General features: G+C 38.0%; 1 protein-coding gene and 1 long non-coding RNA gene across 3 annotated transcripts in view; both read left to right on the forward strand.

Annotated features, from left to right (window-relative positions):
* Positions 1 to 9,718, forward strand: part of LOC128533814 (protein NLRC3-like) — a 46,108-nt gene extending 36,390 nt beyond the window's left edge. For both annotated transcript variants that reach the window (XM_053508076.1, XM_053508075.1), the window contains 2 exons: positions 8,774 to 8,949; positions 9,661 to 9,718. In XM_053508076.1, the coding sequence (XP_053364051.1) occupies positions 8,774 to 8,949; positions 9,661 to 9,704 (220 nt within the window). In that variant the 3' untranslated portion in view covers positions 9,705 to 9,718. The remainder of the gene's footprint in view (positions 1 to 8,773; positions 8,950 to 9,660) is intronic.
* Positions 9,719 to 13,407: 3,689 nt separating this feature from the next.
* LOC128533849 (uncharacterized) lies at positions 13,408 to 16,328 on the forward strand. Its single transcript, XR_008361396.1, has 7 exons — positions 13,408 to 13,543; positions 13,679 to 13,824; positions 13,999 to 14,197; positions 14,271 to 14,357; positions 14,449 to 14,609; positions 14,701 to 14,842; positions 15,968 to 16,328. It is a non-coding gene; the product is annotated as an uncharacterized LOC128533849 (long non-coding RNA).
* The last annotated feature ends 240 nt before the right edge of the window (positions 16,329 to 16,568 follow it).

Consider the following 16,568-nt stretch of genomic DNA (forward strand, 5'->3'; position numbering starts at 1 on the left):
CTCGGAGTAAAAAAGACCCGCACCACGCCCCTGCATCCACAAAGTGACGGCCTCGTGGAACGGTTCAACCGAACACTCACCACCCAACTCGCCGTGCTTACCAGCGACCGGCAAAAAGATTGGGACGAGCATTTGCCTCTCGTGCTTTGGGCGTATCGTACAGCGGTGCAGGAGTCCTCGCAGCTGACGCCAGCTGCGTTGATGTTCGGTCGCGAGTTGCGCACGCCTGTGGATCTAGTGTTCGGGTCCCCCCCACAAGTGGATTTACCCACGAAACCAGGTGTGGAGTATTTTTGTTTATTAAAAGACAAACTGTTCCGTGTCCACGAATTGGCGCGTAGACACTTGGCGGACGCCGGGGTTAAGCAGCGCCGTGTGTACGATACGCACAGCCGGGGGCGAGACTTTGCTGCTGGGGAGCAAGTTTGGGTGTATTCCCCCGGAAGGAAAAGGGGGCTCTCACCTAAGCTTATGTCGCACTGGGTGGGCCCCTGCACGGTCGTCGCACAGCTCTCTGACGTGGTCTACCGGGTGCGGTTGGCGGGGCGGTCGCGACTGGTCGTGCTCCACCGGGATCGTCTGGCTCCTTATCAGCCCCACGCCAGGGCATCGTCGAATGCTGTGGAGGCCAGTCCGCCTCAGAAGGAGGGCGACGGGCCCCCTTCCTCCGCAACCAGACTCCGGCGTTCCCAACGCCGGCGCCGACCACCGTCACGTCTGTTGGACTGAGCCATGGTGACCGGGGACGGTCACAGCTCGGGTGGGGGCAGTGTGACGGGGGCGGGGTTTCGCTTGGGAACCATCATGCTTTGCGGGGGGGGCTGTTATGTGTTCACCCTGTTGGGGAAAGGTATTTGGTTTAGTGGCTTCAGCCAGGATATGTGTGATGTGTGTGTGTGTTGTTATGCTGCTGGTTACCTTGTGTGAGTCAATAAAGTACTCCCAGCCATTTGCATTGGGCAGCAAATTAATAACTCGTCTCTCCACCATCCTTTCGGGCGTAAAAACGCCACAATATATTATTTGCAAACAATCTGGTTTACACAAGACATGAATATGAATTCATTTTAAGTTTAATGATTTATACTTTACATCATATCTTTTAAATCATAATATTTAAATGTTTCAGACTTTTACTGTTTTTGATCGTTCAGCAATATACACACATCTGCTGAGAGAAACAAAATATAAGACTCAGTATGATCAGTTGTAATTAAATTAAATTGTTAATTATAAACAGGTGATGTCATTCTGAAAGAAATATCTTTACAAACATCAGCTTTAAAGTAAGTCTTAAATAAAGATTGACATCTGGTGATGAAGAGTCTGTCATTGTGTCTTTCTACAGGTTGTGTGGTTGTCGTGTCTCAGATGAAGGCTGTGCTGCTCTGACTTCAAGTCTGAGATCAAACCCCTCACACCTGAGAAAACTGGATCTGTCCTATAATAATGTAGGAGACTCAGGAGTGAAGGATCTCTGTACTGTACTGGAGAATCCTCACTGTAAACTGGAGACACTGGGGTAAGATCATCTCTCTAATGTATCTTTATGGTTCTCACATTGGAGGACCGAAACTAGTCTAGTTTTAACTTGCACCATAACTCAACAGGGGTCTACGGTGACTTTTTTTTTATTGAGAGCATTTGTGCACCAAAAAAAAAATATTATGAGCACAGCCAAAAATATTAATGTGCCACATAACATACACAAGTATGGAGTGCATGGGAAAAGAGAAGTCAGAAACATTGTGTGTGACGGATTACCTCTAGATAAACATTTAATGTTTCCAGTTTCTGAAAACAATTACACAGGCTGTCCTCAAAATATCATGCATAAATTTTATATGCACAAATAATGTACAGATGTTGTTGTAGTGCTCAAATAAATTTAAAAGGACAATTCACCAAGAAATTAAAATTATCATCATTCACCCACCCTAATGTTGTTGAATACCCAGAATATTAAAAATAACTTTGTGTTCTAAAGGTAAAAGAAAGACTTTAGAATGATGAAAGGAAGAGCAAATAATAATACCATTTTATTTTTGGGTGAAGTGTCTTTTTAATACAGTGGAACCTCAGATTACGAACATAATTCATTCCGGAAGTGGGCCCGTATTCCAAAACACTCGTAAACCAAATTTTTAAAACTAATTTTCCCATAAGAAATAATGGAAACTTAAATTATTCGTTCTACAGCCCAAAAAAATAAATACATAAAAATAATTAATACAAAATATAAAGTACAAATAATATAAATACAAAATTAACCTGCACTTTACCTTTCAAAAAAGTGAAAAATAAATCCCGACAGGTAAGTGTTTTCGTTTGTGCACGCAGGCGCTGTGTATGTGTGTGTGTGTGTGTGTGTGTGTGTTTCAAGTTTTATTGTCATATACAGATAACAATGAGGCATCATTACCGTAACTAAATTCTTAGACTCGTGTTCCCCAACTTTACATAAACATATAATATGAAATATAGGAAGAGGACAGAAAAAAATAAAAATAAATAAATAATAATAATAATAATAATAATAATAATAATAATATTGCATGGTATCTGTATGAGCAAGTAAGCTTTTAAGATAATTTAGTATTTACATGTAACAGTGCAAAGTGCAATGAAGTAATTTGAATATGAATTTAAAGTGGCATTGTTTAAAGTGACATTGTTAAGAGTCTAGTAGTTGTGGTGAGTGTATATTGGTGTGTGCAGCATGTCAGCAGTTCAGAAGCCTGATGGCTGGTGGATAGAAACTGTCTCTGTATCTGCTGGTGCGGGTCTTGATGCTCCTGTACCGCCTGCCCGACGGCAGGAGCGTGAAAAGTCTGTGGCTGGGGTGGCTGGGGTCAGAGAGGATCCGCTGCATCCTCCTCCTACAGCGCTGTCTGTAGAGGTCCTGCATGGCTGGCAATTCAGTCCTGGTGATGCGCTGTGCTGATCTCAGAGCTTTGCGCTCTAAAGCATCACAGCTGCCATACCAGTGTGTGTGTGTGTGTGTGTAAGGCTAGAGTAAGCGGAGACTCTTGCTTTCAACCCCTCTTGTCTCCCCCTTTTCATCTTACACAGTAAAACTTTCTCCTTTCGTCTCAATTAAACACACACACACATAAACAGAAAGACAGTTGTTCTCTTCTAAATTATTAAAGTTCCTCCACTCAGGCTCTATATCCTAGCTTACATCTCGCATTCGCGTTCACACACACTTGCATTACCCACAATGCATCTCCCGCACTGGAGTACACTTTCATAAACAGCAGTCATAAATCAACGTCTCTCTCCCGCTACACTGTTTTATCAGAAAATTAGCAATAAACATTACTAATGACACTCGTGTGAGTGCAAGCTAACAGAATCACTGCTGTAAAGTAAAACAAACAAACAAATGAACCAGCACCTTACCTCTGAAAAATATCCCGACAGAGCAGAGTTTCTTCGGAGAGCAGAGTGTGTGTCTCTTGCCTTAATATTTGTGTGCGCGTGTGTGTTTGTGAAGGGGGCTTTACACACACACACATAGCTGGCACAGTGTCAAATTATGCTCGCGGGCACACACACACCGCGATGAGGAAGAAAATAGATTTTTAACCTCTGTATTGTGAATTTCTTTTGCTTTACTCGCGCACACACGTGTGTTATAAGAAACAGTACACGCGCTGTACACGCGCTTCCGAACACAAAATAAAATATGTTTTACACATACGCGGGGTCACAGTGTTATAGTAAACAGTACATGCGTGCACGGATGTTGATTATACCAGTAAGAGACAAGCACTAAGACCCAGCAGGGGAGACGATTCCACAGCGCAAGAGAGAGAAAAATCAGTTGTGATCACGTGACGCTCTGCGTCAAACCAAGAAGCGCATGCGTGAAACATGATACTCGGTGCTCATAAACCAAGACAATGCTCGTTTTTCAAGTCAAAATTTCTTAAGAATCTTTGCTCGTCTTGCGGAACACTCGTAAACCGCATTACTCGTAATCCGAGGTTCCACTGTACCTCTAAATTGACATCTACACTGCTGAACACAGTTAATGTTCCTGCCACACAGTGAGCAACAATCAGTTCGTAAGATGGGATCTCTTCTTTCACTATCAGATATGCTGTGTTAAATTAGATTTTTTTATTGTCGGAGAGCTTCTGCGTTTGTACTGTAAGGCTTATTTGCCTGTTAACAGCCGCCTGAACTGTGTGAGGATTATTCGGTTGAGACCTGTTATTGAATATGTTCCTGCAGTGTAAATGGAGCTTGGAATTTACTAGCGATTCCCGCATAAAGTGTGAGTTCCCGCACACAAACATTGTTGGCTCTGCTAATTCTGCACCCGCTTCTTTGCAATAATTGCACAGCATAACACTTTTATCTCATTTATACTGCAGCCATAGAAAAGCATCAAGCCATTACTTTAGGAACCTATACTGTTTACCTGTCGCTGATGTTTTCTGTTTATGCAACCAAAGGTGGGTATAATCATCAATGTCCTGAGGAGGAAGACTGTTTCTTTACACTGCACACTGATGATTTGTCACAGAGTCTTTGGGTCAGATGTACGTACAGATGTTACTCATGCGGTATTCTGGTTTTACCGTCACTCCTCACGGTGGCGGCATTTGGGTTTGTGCGTTTGCTGGCTTCTACCGCTGAGTGGCGCTATATAACTATAGACTGACGCCTCGGGCATCAGTTCATTCTCTCAAGAATTAATGAGCCGCGCGCCATTAGAGCTGCACATAGTAGCAAATAAAATCAAGTGAAACGTTGTAGTTAAATGAATTCATAATTACAGTATTAAAATTACAGTACAAATGTAGAATTTAAATTAAATTAAATCTTATCTTATCGAATTTAAGCAAAGTAAACGTTAACACAGTGAGCCTTTAGATTTATCATGTGTAATTAGAAATGCTACGCATGTATGTTTTTCGTTATCTTATATTTTGTGTTCTTTAAATTTGTAGTAGATTTATTAACTGAAAAAAAACGAAAATTAATTACCATACAAATTAAAACATTGTCAGGCTGTGCTACTGCGTCAGCAGATGTCGATGTGTTCTTGCGTTATTATAAGAATTAAATGCAGTAGGCTGTTATGATCATCATAATGTTCTTTAATAAATAATAAAAACATTTTAACAAATTACATTTTCACATCCCAGCACCCTCGTTGTGCTCTACCACCGCCGGCAAAAACCTTATAAAATACAAGTGAAACATTAAACGAATTTATCATCACAGTACTAAAATTACAGTACAAATTTAGAACTTAAATATAGGGGTTTCTTAGTTTCATCGAATTTAAGCAAAGTAAATGTTAACACAGTGAGCCTTTATATTTTATCATGTGTAACACTCGCGTAGCCAGAAAACTCTGGCTGTGTGTATCAGAAAGCGTGAGTCACAGGTGTTGTCAGAATAATGGGCAAAAACTATATAATAAACCTATATAAGCTACATAGCCTTTATAAGACTTTACTTTTATTTAAGTGCACGCACAATGATGACAAAACGTTAGGATGTTGTAAAATAATGAAAGCAAACAGGGATACAGCGCTATTCTCTATCGGTTTCGGTGAACTTGAGCATGTCAAAAAATAAACCGAAACTCTGTGTATACTCGCCTCACAGACGTGAAAAATATATACTTACAGAAAGCAAAATGTCTGCTTTTATATAAACTAATGGGGGAAAAAATTAGCTTATGAAATTCGGATGAAACGTGGATTACTACAGCGCATCCACTCACAGCCGAAACGAAAAGACATTAACTTATCAATGAATTATTAAAATGGCCAGTCAGTTTCCTTGCTGTTTTCCCCGACGCATTCATAATCATTAGTCTACTTCTGCCGGTGCGGTGTTTTCTTCGGCGTTCATCTGACATCAAAACTCGGCAAAGTGAAAGAGCGCACGCGCGCGCCGCGGGTTCACGCGAACATTTTACATTCACTAAAAGATTTATTTACAACCAGATTTCGGCCATTCACACACATGCATTGTGCTATGTTGTTTGTAGACACTTTTACTTTTCCCCTTCTAATCTAAGTTGTTACACACTTTCACTTTTCATCTCCACTTTGATCAAAATGCTCCCGATATGAGCCGAAGCGAGCTCATATCGTTTCATAAAGAGAGGCAACATATACTTGATTAAACACTGCATTTTTTAAGTGAAAGTGCGCGCGATATGAGCAGCTTTAATTATTAATAATAAATAAGTATTAAATGGTGGACATAAACAGCAAAAAGAACAATACTATTTTACCTTTGATTATTATCATGTTATTGAATGATTGTTTGAAACTGAAGGTTTATTCACAACCACATTTCGGCCATTCACACACATGCATTGTGCTATGTTGTTTGTAGACACTTTTACATTTCCCCTTCTAATCTCCCCTTTGATCAAAATGCTCCGTGTAAATTTATGCCACGAGTCATTTTATCATACAAAGATTATTAAGTTGTGCTCGGGCCACTAACCGTCTGTGGATTCCAAAATTGACATTTTTACCGTTTTTTAATCACTGGAATGGAAGAGATAGAAAGTTTCCTTATCATAACACGCATTGTATTGTTTTTAATCACTCGATACACAACCATCTGAAATAAAGCGGCTCACATCGGCGTGTGTTTCGCACAGCGCCACAAAGACAGTGCTTTTTTAACACGTATAAATGTGTTTGTTATATTTCACTTAAAGGCTTATACACACATGCATTGTGCTGTGTTGTTGTTACACACTTTCACTTTTCATCTCCACTTTGATCAAAATGCTCCCGATATGAGCAGACACGAGCAGCTTTGTTTTAGTCAGAATATTTATCTCTCATAAAGAGAGGCGACATATACTTGCTGATTAAACACTGCATTTTTTAAAAGTGAAAGCGCGCGATGTGAGCAGCTTTAATTATTAATAATTAAATAATTATTCAATGCTGGACATAAACAGCTAAAATCAAGATATTGATGAATATTCTTTAAATTATTATCATGTTCCTTTGCTGTTTGGGTTCAGCGTTAAATGATTATTTGAAACTGAAGCGTCTCTTTTAGATTCATGCCACGAGTCATTTTATCATACAAAGATCATTATGTTGTGCTCGGACCACTGACTCCAAAATTGACATTTTTACCGTTAAAAATAAAAATGTTTTTACAAGCCCTTGAGCTGTTGTTTGTGCTATTTTCTTTAATAATAACAATAACAGTAGACAGAGAGAAACATAGAGTCTGTCTAAACAAAATTAATTGCAGCCGTTTGCAAAATGTCCCCTTGCGCCACCTGGCGGTCATTTCACAAATTACTTTGAATTGCGTCTGATTTATTTTGGCTGTTGCCGTTTGCCGCAACAGAGTGCATGGCAGTCATAGACATTCCGCGTGAGTAACCACTGTATGTGAGAAGTTGCAAAGCAAGACATGACTTGTTGTGACTGCAGTGTGTCTGAAATTACTGTGAAATTTACTAAAACACTGTAACTAATCACACAAACTGCACCTGGGACACAAACTAAATGCACTGTGTGTGAGCTGTAGGGTTTAAAAGCAGCAGGGAAATGCAAATGAGAAACATTTTATTGGTCTTAAAGCTGAAATAATGTTTAATTTGTCAGTGAACATTCGTCTCCATCTAACTGCTATAAACAGGGTTGCCAGATCTGTATCATAGCAGCCATGAAAAACCATGCAGTCTTTCTTAATACTTATTTTACTGAGCTCTTAAATAGTCTTATATTATTTCATATTTTGTCAGAAATAAAGATTATCTATAAATAAACTCACTGACTCAAATACACTCATACAGTAACACAGAGCTGAAGTTGAGAACAGGATCAATAGGTGTGTGTATGAGAGGAGATCACAGTGCATGATCACTACTGTATGTTTAATATAGAGAATGTGGAGTTACGTCACACTGTTTTTATACCGCGTTGCTTTTTGGAAGGCACCGCCATCTTTGGTTTTAATGCTGATTGGTTGCCATGGTGATTTCTGACACAGATGTGTTGAGAGTGATACAGAGTTGTGAGCGGCTTGTTATTGTTCTTAAATTTGTTACATGGTGTTTACTTTTGAGATGAAGAAGAGTAAACCTAAAGTAAAGAGACCTTACTGGGAGAAGGTAAATGCCGGGGCCAAGCAGAGATATTTTGAGGAAATTGTAGAGATCAAAAACATTGATCCGTATGACCTGGTAGCTGAAGAGTGGATGAAAGACCCAGACACACAACCCCTTCTCACACACCCTGATATTTTTAAATACCTTGTTGTGTCGCCTGCCTGAGAAGCGTAGGAGACACATAGGGTTCACTATCCATCATCGCTCATCAGCATTATCATCACACTTTTTTTTCTGAGTCATAGCCTAGTTATTTACCAAAATTGAGCTATTCAACAACTTCCAAAGGAACAGAGAATATTTTTTACTCTCTATTAGATTTATAATTAAGCAATAGCTATTGAACAATATATTATTCACAAACAGTCTGGTTTACACAAGACATGAATATGGATTCTTTTTAAGTTTAATGATTTATACTTTAAATCAATATAATTTTTAGACTTTTACTTTTTTAATCATACAGCAATATACTACTGAGAGAAACAAAATATAAGACTCAATATGATGATTTTTAATTACATTTTTATTTAGAATAAAAAGGTGATGTCATTCTGATTAAAATATCTTTACAAACATCAGCCTTAAAGTAAGTCTTAAGTGAAGATTGAAATCTGATGAAGAGTGTGTCATTGTGTCTCTCTACAGGTTGAAGTGGTGTGGTGTCTCAGATGAAGGCTGTGCTGCTCTGACTTCAGCTCTGAGATTAAACCCCTCACACCTGAGAGAACTGGATCTGTCTAATAATGAAATAGGAGACTCAGGAGTGAAGTGTCTCTGTGCTGTACTGGAAAATCCTCACTGCAAACTGGGGACACTGAGAGGTACTTTATTTGGTTAGTGAAAATTCTAGAGTTGCCAACTCCGGGAAACATAAGGGACACTTTAAATGTTTGCTTTTTAATTTGTTTTGTTTACTTGAACACCCCTCGACTCCTCTGATATTATTTTGTCATTCTTTATGTAAGCTGTATGAACGTGTAAACTTGTAAGACATTAGTAAATGTTGTATGTATGTATGTATGTATGTATTGTATGTGGCACGTTGGCTTTGTGGTTAGCACTGTTGCCCTGCAGGTTCAGGTTTGATTCCCGTCTCTGAGTTTACACGTTCTCCCTGTACTTGGTGGGTTTTCTCCCACAGTCCAAAGACATGTAGATTACAGTAGGTTTATAATTAAGCAATACAGTAGCTATTAAACAATATATTATTCGCAAACAATCTGGTTTACACCAGTTTTTTTAAGTTTAATGATTTATACTTTACATCATATCTTTCAGTTCATAATATTTTAATGTTTCAGACTTTTACTGTTTTTGATTGTGCAGCAATACACTATAAATATACACACATCTGCTGAGAGAAAGAAAATATGAGACTCAGTATGATTAGTTTTAATTAAATTGTTAATTAGAATAAACAGGTGATGTCATTCTAAATAAGAACATAATTTTACAAACATCAGCTTTAAAGTACGTTTTAAGTGAAGACTGAAATCTGCTGATGAAGAGTGTGTCATTGTGTCTCTCTACAGGTTGCGTGTTTGTGGTGTCTCAGATGAAGGCTGTGCTGCTCTAACTTCAGCTCTGAGATCAAACCCCTCACACCTGAGAAACCTGGATAATGTTATATTAATAATGTAGGAGACTCAGGAATGAAGAAACTGGCATAAGATCATCTCTCCAATGTATCTTTATGGTTTAGGCATTGAAGGACTGAAACAATTTTCTGTCTGTCTGTCTTTCTGTCCAGCCAGATTTTGTCAGAGAAAAACTGTCTGGACAGAATTTAATGAAACTTTGCCAATGCTTAGATACTGTGTTTAAACCTGCACTAAAAATTAATTAAAATGTTGAATAGAAGTTATGAGCAGTTATGTGCCTGATTATGTCACAGCATCCAGCGCCTTTTTATTTTTATTTTCCCTCACTCTAAAAAATGATTCTGTGGCCTTGTAAATTTCACAGTAATAAAAAGGTTATGTTACCTTAATAAAATCTCTAAAAGTCACATACAGTACATGATTGTTTGAGTTAGACAAATCAAAATAAATTCCTAAAAAAACAACTATTCTTTTTGTCTTAAATTTACACTATTTAAGTTTATTTCACAAATAGAAATTAGCATTTGACTAACTGAATTGTATTTTTAACAGGCACTTAATATTTTTTGATTTTTTTAATGCTGATTAGTTTCAAGAACTACAATTATCCTTTATTCCAACTCAAAATTCTTTATGTTTAACAAGAAAAACTTAAATATTTGAGTAAATTGCCCTGTGCAAGTGATCATGGGAAGTCTGGTGTAACATCAGAAACAAGAAGGCTGAGAGGATGTGAGAATGGACATGAAGCACCTGTATGGAGTTATTCATGTGCCAAAATTAAACAAACAAATCCAGCGTTTTGCAAACAAACACAATCTGCTTTGCAAAAAAAAAAAAAAATCCACCTTCAAACAAACAAAAAGTAATATGCACAAACACAAGTCAATTTAAGAGAAAATGCAGAGGTATAACAAATATATGCATTGTGTGTTGCAAATATGCATATATATCTTTATGAAGAAAACTTGGCTTATTCACACGTGTGCAGACAGATTTTCTCACAAATGCACCCAACGTATTTTCTCACAATTGCAATGGAGCAACTTCCTCTTCCAAAACAGCAGATGGCGCTATCGGTCAATTTACTCTATTCTCCCGAGACCTCAAACAACGTGTTTATATGGTTTACCCTTATGTCCCAGAGCAATGTTCCCTCTAATTTTTCATGTGTCTGAGCAAACACAAAAACTCCCTGATCGGTCGCTTGGACCACTGTGAGCAACATCAGACGTGTGCACTGTGGTCACGGCAGCATCGCATCTATGCAAGTCTCATGGTTTATTAAAAGAATCAAATTTCAGCATTTAAATTTCTGTTAGAATACTTTTATTATTGGAAGTATAAATATTTAATTTTAACTATGGCAAAACAGGACCTGTTAACCAAACCAGGCCAACTATAAACTCCCAATTTTGAAAACACACTAAATATTTTAATTATAAAGCTCTGACTTTCAGTGTGTGAAGCTCCTGCTGTGCACTGTGTGAGAGGGTCCTACTGGGGTCTGGGACTGTAACTCTTTGTCTGCAAAATACAGAATGTAATGACATGATTATTAGCATTTCTACTACTCATAAACTAGTAAAAGTGTTTAATGATCAGTATCCATAAATGAAAATTGTAAAATAAATGACACTACATGATCACAAATCTGATTGAGGACTTAAATTTCACCTTAATTTTTCCGTCTGTCCTTCTCAATATAAGGGTCAATATAAGCAGCACTTCGCATCGTCCACACCGCTTTGCTTGCTAAAACACCTGTGGCTGCACATAAGGACGCTGCCATAGCCTGTCAACGTTGATTGGCTGCGTAAATACGTACTGTATTTGAATCGCATCATTGGCTGGAGCAGTCACTTACTGACTCACACTGCAAAATAGCACAGAATGAATTATGTGTTTATTTTATTTTCAATTCAGGTTGGATTTTTTTTGTGTGCCGTTGAATTTTTTTTTGTGCGCCGTTGAATTTTTTTGTGCGCGGAGACCGTGTCAGCAGTGCGCAATTGCGCATGCACGCAGCTTAGAGGGAACAGTGTCCCAGAGGAATATGAGCAGGGAACAGGTGAGTTTCTGTCTAACTATATTTAAAATTAACCATTTGATGTTTTCACAATGTCAGTAAAATTCATAATATCTCCTTTAAAGTTGTTAACGCTACTGATCAGTTAATAACTTGGCATGGCTAAACATTTAAGCTCTGCCTTTTAAACATTTATCCGTCCTCCGTACCTATGCTGGATCGCGGGATATAAAAATATACTTTTATGTAATTTTGTCCATATACGATTTTTTGTTGTTGCACAGAACATTCAGCAGGTAACACTTTACAATAACAGTACATGAATGATCATGCATTAATACGTGAATTTGTAATTTCTTGACAATGAACTAATGATTAGTTAAGACATGTATTAATCAAGAACTAATGAACAACTAATGTATCTTTGACATGAGTCATATGAATTACTGCATGAATGCAGTACTGCAGCACCACCTTAATTACATGTGAGTTAATAAGTATACTGTGCAGCCCTAGTGTATTGTTATACCCCTAACATATATTTAAAAAAAATCTTTAATATGTTTTCACTTTCTTTTTATCAACAGCCAGAATATGCACTTATTGCAAGTGCAGCAAGGAACTTGCTATCTCTCATAACAGGCACACTTGGTCAAGAACAACAGGTGCAGGTTCAGGGGCAGGGGCAGAGCCAATCCCGTGTTTTGACTCTCACTCAGTCTGGCAGACAGAATCAGCAGAGTTTGAGAATGCCCAGTGTCCAGCAGGAGATGACTAGGTTAGAGATTATTTCTTAAATTATCCACCTTATTTTTCAATGCGGATGTAAGATGTTTTCTGGTAATGTGTTAGACTTCTGGTTCATAAGCTGCTGTAGGGAAATAACGAGAAAAAAATCAGTTTGCTTTACAAACCATTGTGTTCATAATTAATAGATAATAGATTCATAGATAATACATTAAAATAATATGGTAAGACACACATGTTTGTAATGTCAAGTAGCAAAACAAGCTGTTTTGAAAATATTTAATGACCATCTTTTGAACACTTTTACAGGTCCTTTCCTAGTATGTTCAGAAGAGAAAAAAACTGTGGAAAACATAGATTTCCTACTGCAGTGACTAAATCTGAGTACATCAGATGCAGTATTTGCTTTGAGGATGCTGGCGGAGAAGTACAGAGAAGATAACAGGGAGTTGCATTGTGTCTTTGTAGATTTAGAGAAAGCGTATGACAGGGTGCCAAGAGAGGAGCTGTGGTATTGTATGAGAAGGTCTGGAGTGGCAGAGAAGTATGTTAGAGTGGTGCAGGACATGTATGAGAGCTGTAAGACAGTGATGAGATGTGGTGGAGGTGTGACAAGAGTTCAAGGTGGAGGTGGGTCTGCATCAAGGATCGGCTCTAAGCCCCTTTTTGTTTGCTCTGGTGATGGACAGGAGACAGATGAGGTTAGACAGGAGTCTCCATGGACTATGATGTTTGCAGATGACATTGTGCTTTGTAGCGAGAGCAGGGAACAGGTGGAGAAAAATTTGGAGAGGTGGAGGTATGCTCTGGAAAGCAGAGGAATGAAGGTTAGCCGCAGCAAGACAGAATACATGTATTGGTTGTGTGCTTTTGTTGAATTTACCTCTTTACCTTTTTTTAAGCTTTCTCTGCAATATCTAGCAATAGTGATCCCCCCAGTAAAGATGCCAAAGATGACACAAGTAAAAAGTGCCCAATATGCCAAGTTACGTACCCTCCTGATTATATTGAGATTCATGCCAGTGCTTGTTGAGAAAGGTTAGTATTTGAACACAAAGAGTTTGCTAACAATCAAGCCTTAATGGTTAGTGTTATTTCTAAAGCAGATATTCTATATTTATTAAATATTCTAATTGACCTATTTTAAAAGTCTTTATATTGATCAGAATTTAGCTTTACAGCCAGTGTCCTGAATGGGATTTGTCAGACATTGAGACAGTGGATGTTGACACTGCGGAAGAAGCTGGTCCATCAGGCATAGCTTCCCAGACCACTAACTACCAAAATCTGCCAACTATGCTTTACTAATGAAGCAAAGGGTTTGTAGCATATTAAATAAGATGTTTTTCATGATATTCAAGTACAATTTCAAACAGAGACTGAAACAAGCAAACTTTCTTGAAATGTCATCTTGTAAAGTATACAGTGCCAATTAACTGATTTCATGACAACCTTTCCCTCTTTAAGACTGCTATTCTTTCTTTCTTTTGTAGAATGGAAAATTGTGCCCGGCCCCATAAAGGCAGCTGAATTGTTCAGGCAGTCTGTACTTAAAGTTCATGCATCTAAAAAAAACATTGTACTTGCATATTGACCTTACAAGCAGTATCTCAGACCAAGAAGCAACTCTCATCGCTTTTTACAAAGCATGTAATGTGAAATGGGCATGTCCTCTGAAAACCAGGCTTGAAGGTTACTTCCTTAACTTTTTAATGTATATTATGTGAAGTCATCAAGAACAATATTTATATTATTTCTTTCCTAGGGGACCCTGCTGTTGGAGAGGGTGTAAACCGCTTCTTATTTTCAATGATTACACAGAAACTGAAATGTGGTTTTCACCTTAATTTTGGTATGCATTCATCCATTTTTGAGTTAGCCGTGTCTAAGCTTAATGTCCTTCAGTGTCTGACCACAAAGTGTCTTTTTTGCTTGTTTTTCAGGAAATGCCAACATTACACGGATTTTTGATGGAGAGCCAGATCACTCTGAACCAACACCTGAAGAGAAGGAGAGCATTAATGATTTGTGCTTTTCGTGGGACCTTCCTACAATGAACAGTGCTAATCGACGATGGCTCTATGAGAGGCTTCTACATCATGCGGTAATATGCATTTGAACAAACCAGAACAATTTTGAGTTGTCTTAACCTGTTCTGTAATGTTCTTTGTTTTTTTTTTTTTTATGTTTCCTAGGTAATCGGACGAACTATGAGGCAAATCAAGCAACTACGAAAAGGATTGAAGGAGACCATGCTGTGGCCACTAATTTGTCAGCGTCCAGATGTGGTTCCACTTATTTTTCCACGTGAAAAAAAATGATGTGTTGACCTCAGAGGTACATAATTTTGTTAATTATCTCAAAGAGGTTGAAATCTTAATTTAAAGGGGCCATGACATTAGAAATCAAATTTGCCAAATTTGTCTTTTGACATGCTAGTGGTTTATATACTCAGCAAAAAAAGAAACTTCCTCTGTCTTTCAACTGTATTTACTTTCAGTAAACTTGATGTGTAAATATTTGTATGAACACTAAAAGAGTCAACACCATAAGACATAAACTAAAAATGTTTCCCAATGTGTCCCTGAATGAAGGGAGGCTCAAAATCAAAAGTACCAGTCAGTATCTGGTGTGGCCACCAGCTGCTTGAAGTACTGCAGTGCATCTCCTCCTCATGGACTGCCTATTGCGGACAGTCTGAGCACTGATGGAGGGATTGTGTGTTCCTGGTGTGACTCGGGCAGTTGTTGTGGCCATCCTGTACCTGTCGCGCAGGCGTGATATTCGGATTTGTTACACGTGGTCTTCCACTGCGAGGATGATCAGCTGTCCTTCCTGTCTCCCTGTAGCGCTGTCTTAGGCGTCTCACAGTGCGGACATGGCAATTTATTGCCCTAGCCACATCAGCAGTCCTCATGCCTCCCTGCAGCATGCCTAATGCACGTTCACGCAGATGAGCAGGGACCCTGGGCATCTTTCTTTGGGTGTTTTTCACAGTCGGTAGACAAGTCTCTTTAGTGTTCTGCGTTTTTAGAACTGTGACCTTAAATGCCTACTTTCTGTAAGCTGTTAAGGTCTTAACGACCATTCCACAGGTGCATGTTAATTTATTGATTATGGTTAATTGAACATGCATGGAAAACATTGTTTAAACCCTTTACAATGAAGATCTGTAAAGTTATCTGGATTTTACAACATTATTGTTGAAATACACAGTCCTGAAAAAGGGACGTTTATTTTTTTGCTGAGTATATATGTCTATAAATGTGTGTGTGTGTTTTGTTCAAGAAAACAATATAATCAAACCTCAAGGAACATATTACAATTATTTTATTCCTTTCATGGGATAAGTTCCTAAATTAAACTGCAGCTGGCTTGCTTATCTCATGTGATACGTGATATGCATGTTTGATTATACTTGACACAATTTTCATATGTTGTTTTTGTCATTTTTATCTGTAGTTTTTCCTAAACTGCATCATCTGGCCTTCCAATGACGGGGACAATGACGAGGACGATGATGAATGCTCTTTGGAAGATAAGAGTCGGGTTGCTGGTATATATAAATATATTCAAATATATATTTAAAGTGTCATTAATGTAAAGTTTCAACCTATATTCTAACCATATTTTGACAGTTTATATAAATAACCAATGACAAGCAGACCAGAAGTTACAGTAATAGAGATTCCTCTGAATGTTACATTTATTTTATGACATATACAAACATATGTAAATTTACATTCATTTAATTGCCGATATGTTATCAGATGATAAGTCATTATCTTAACTCTATAAATGCAAAGTGAGTGATTTTACTTAATTGGCCTATCTAATTCATGAACTAAAAAAATAATCATGAATTATAATAAATATTAATTTAATAACACTGTGGCAATTCTGGTGGTCCATCTTTTACTGTACGAGGCTATCATTAACAAATAGACATAAAAACACAGACACAGAAATATATATGTGTATATATATATATATATATATATATATATATCATTCCTGTTACCTTCCTGGCACTGTTACCTTCCTGGCTGGTGCTTGGTTGTGA

The sequence above is a fragment of the Clarias gariepinus genome, chromosome 12 (genome assembly GCF_024256425.1).
Source record: "Clarias gariepinus isolate MV-2021 ecotype Netherlands chromosome 12, CGAR_prim_01v2, whole genome shotgun sequence".
Lineage (NCBI taxonomy): Eukaryota > Metazoa > Chordata > Actinopteri > Siluriformes > Clariidae > Clarias > Clarias gariepinus.